We start from the raw sequence: 3,809 nt of genomic DNA, 5'->3' as shown, positions 1-3,809 counted from the left end.
GAGTGATGAATTTATGCAAAATCACAATGGAATATGTCAGGTGTCAGTACTCAAAGTCATGTCCCAAGAGTGGCCATGCATCTTCTCTCCCATATAGCATTTGCGCGACGACTGGCATGTCTGCATCCATTGGCATTAGCTCAATATTATCTCGAGTGAGTTCATAGTAGGCCTAAATCACTTCGGGAGAGAACATTATCCATTTTTCTTGAATCCATGTCTGTGCTCAGTCCTCGGAGTGTCCAAATCTGCATTAAAATTTTGCGTAGAACTCCTGCACCAAAGTAGGGTAAACCTTTTGAGGTTTGCCTGCAACCTTCTCCCAACCTGCTAATCTAATTAACCGGGTCAATTCATACCCTCCAAAGTCTTCCAATATTACTTGGTGTTCTGGCCAAACTTTCCATCTTGAAATCACATTGTCAAATCTGGCTTTATGCTGAACTGTTAGAAACCATCTCATACCCCCATTGTCAAGTCGTGTTCGGGGTGTGCTAGAAGATCTTGTGACCTTTTCCTTGCCTTTGGAGGTGGAAGGAGCAGTCTTTCATTTTTGACCCATAGATGCCTTCACGTTGGAAAAATCGCAATTAGTAACATGAGATAGTAAAATAAACATGAAGGAGCAATATAGGTTGGTGTTTAGTAGCCCTCATGCTTCATGAAATCCCCACAAGATGAAGACTGCAACAATATAAAAGTGTCAGTGTATATATGAAGTATATAAGGTATGAAAATCATGCCAAAATTCAAATAAAATGCCATTAAGGGAATCAGTCAGGCACCTTACGTACATAGGTCTAGAAAGTGGTGAAAATTTCAATGTACTTATTTACAGTCCACATATTCCACAAGTAAATCATCCACCACCATATAAAAATGTCCATATTTCAACAAAACTCAACAATCTCCAACAAAATGCAAGAGTGTAAAAATAGTTTGAAATGGTAAGGATATAGCAAACTTGCTCTTGAGGATTATAGATGGGGTAACAACATGAAAGTGGTTATGTATATATATTCTATGTGTTACACGAAATTCATGCCAAAATTAAAACAACAATTCCTTAGGAACAATTTATCAAACACGTGATGGGTGAACTTCAAGACATGGTTGGACACATTCAACATGAAAGCTGTTAATTCTCCAATTCCTCTAACACACTCAAGCAAACCAAGGTTTATCTAGACCCACCTCCAAATTAATCGAGAATAGTTAGAAAGATGCGAGAATATAAGGCAAATAGCAAAACACACGAACCCTTGAAGATGTAGCATTGTACCTTGAATTCTCGAAATTTTGTATGCAACAAAGAGTGTTGTATGTTGTTAGAATGTCAATGCTCACAAGAATTTGGGGAAAAATTAGGTGAAATTTGGTTGAAGCCACTGAAATTGTCGAGAGAAAGGGACCGGCTCATGTTGTTTATGTGTGGAAAGTGAGGGGTGGGGTTGGGTTTTAAAAACCCAACCAATGAGCGCGACTATGTTAGTCACGCGCGAGCAGCTAGGACATTTTAGCCCCTGCTCGTTTGAGGAATGGCCTCGCGCGCGTGAGGCCACAAGCTAGTGCACTTAGATTTATTTTAATATTAATTTTAATTTTTTTTAAAGCCCCACACATAACCAATTAGGCACATACACTCCAAATACCAAATATATATATATATATATCAGAAGCTTAGCGGTTTCGAGAATTATGTGAAACTAGTTTATCAATTCGGAATGAAATTTAAATATTAATATGTGAAATTATTGAAGCATTGGAATTCCCTCAATTGGGTTGGATCGATCAACATCAACAATTCATGTATTATTACTCAATTAGAGGTTTTCTTTTCAACTCTCTAATCGGAAGATTTAATAGTAAAGATCACTTTAGTTCCAATTGTAATTCTAAGATTTAGACTTTCTAACACATTCCCACAATTATTATTGGAGTAAGATCAAAAGTAACCATATACTTCAAGCATAAGATCGTAAATAACTCACCAATAACATGAATGAAATTGGAACTCAATAAATATTTCAATCAAACAATAGAAAAAACATGATTGAATCTATGAAAGATCTAATAAAAATTAAACCAATTTCAAAATCAATTCATAAGGAGAAAGTCTAAAATCTAGAATTTTTTGACAGTAAAATACCAAATTACATGAGCAATTGATGTGATTTCCCAAAATCCAATGAGTTCCTTCCAAGTTTGCCTAGCATGCTCCCTGTTATCTAGGGTTTTTAGTTCTTCTTGTAGTCTTGAGCCAAAAATAAAAAATAATTGATGTGAGGATGAAGAGAGGCATTCTCTGTCTAGTCTAGGGCTTGAAATCCTGTACCAAGTTGTTTCCAAAAGAGGTTGAACCGAATAAGGAAATTAAATTTTCGGCTAGAATATTCTGTGCTACTACTTTCAGTATTTTAACCATAACTTTCTCTCCCGATATCCAATTAAGGCGATTCAAAGTATGTTCGAAAGCTAACACAAAGGGATACAATTTTTCTAGAAATAGCTTTTTCCAAATTCTGATTTTTACTCGGTCAAAAGTGGACTTCAATCTCCGGCTGAAATTTTAGAAAATCTTTATGCGGTTGGAATTTAATTTGTGAATATGTTATGGTCATATTTAAATCCTTTTGACTTCTAATTGTACCCAATGGACTCCTAGCTTTCTCCAAACATCATTCCATCACCCGTCTCATCTTTAGATTATTTGTAACTTGGTCCCTAAACTTTCACTTTCTTCCATTTTGGTCCTTTTTCCCGCTCTTTTCTTCTAAATTTGACCTTTTCTATCAAAATGCAACGTGAATCAAAGCATAAGTATAATGAGTACATTTTTGTATCAAATAATCATACCAATACAATAATTAAGAGGAGAAAATATTATATTTTACTCTCTTATCATGTTGAATACTTGGAACAAGTGTTACGTAGCTCGAAAATATAGCAACCAACTTAAGTACTATGAGACCTTATCCTAAATACTATAAAATAAACTGAACTATCCTAGATTAAAACAATAATAACAAGAAAATAAATAAAAGACAAAAATAAATAAAAGGGAAGAAAGCTTAGGTTGCCTCTCAAGAAGCGCTTCTTTTACGTCTTTAGCTAGACGTGGATGTGACTTTGAGTGGATTTTTCAAGGATAGTCTCTTCCACATCTCGGTTGTCCCCACCATAATAATGTGATAAGTGTGTTTTTACACACTTATTTGGTTCATAAACATGACTTAAACATGGATAAAATGGTTGAATTGTGACTTAATCCAGTTAAATTCATACATTGTAGGTAATTCAATGAAAATTGTGAAATTCAGGAGAAAAGAGCCGAAGAAGGACCAAAACGCAACAATTTGATAGTTCGAGGACCAAGGGTGCAAATATTGAGAAGTTGAGCTAAATTCAAAACGAGAGTAAAAACATGCCAAGTATGAGCTCAATGACAAAGCAAAACAAGTGGAGGAAGAAAGAATGGAAGATGGACTAAAATGAAGATAATTGAAAGTTGGAGGACTAAAGTGCAAATACTCAAAAGATGTGCCGAATGAGTGGCATAATATTTGAAAGTGTCGATCATCAATTGGAAGATAAGAATTGTTGAAAAGATGAAGAAATCGAAGAAAGAAGTCAAGAGAAGCAACAAAGAAGTTCAGGGACCAAATTGCACAAACCACATAGATGGTTACTTCTATGCGACCGCATAGTGTAACCTTCTATGCGGTCGCATAGAAGGTTTCAGGGATTCAATGAGCCAAAAAAATTTGATCTATGCGACCGCATAGATCCCTTCTATGCGGTCGCATAGT

The 3,809-nt window shown here is 35.5% G+C and overlaps 1 protein-coding gene across 1 annotated transcript in view; it reads right to left on the bottom strand.

The window, feature by feature from the left end:
* Positions 1–253: 253 nt before the first annotated feature.
* Positions 254–3,809, bottom strand: part of LOC111377506 — a 5,227-nt gene continuing 1,671 nt past the window's right edge. The window contains exon 2 of the mRNA XM_023000618.1: positions 254–544. Coding sequence (XP_022856386.1) covers positions 254–544 — 291 coding nt within the window. The remainder of the gene's footprint in view (positions 545–3,809) is intronic.

This window comes from Olea europaea, unplaced genomic scaffold (assembly GCF_002742605.1).
Source record: "Olea europaea var. sylvestris unplaced genomic scaffold, O_europaea_v1 scaffold1663, whole genome shotgun sequence".
NCBI classification, from domain to species: domain Eukaryota; kingdom Viridiplantae; phylum Streptophyta; class Magnoliopsida; order Lamiales; family Oleaceae; genus Olea; species Olea europaea.
Note: the sequence above shows the minus strand (reverse complement) of the source record. Positions and strands in the feature narration are given on the sequence as shown.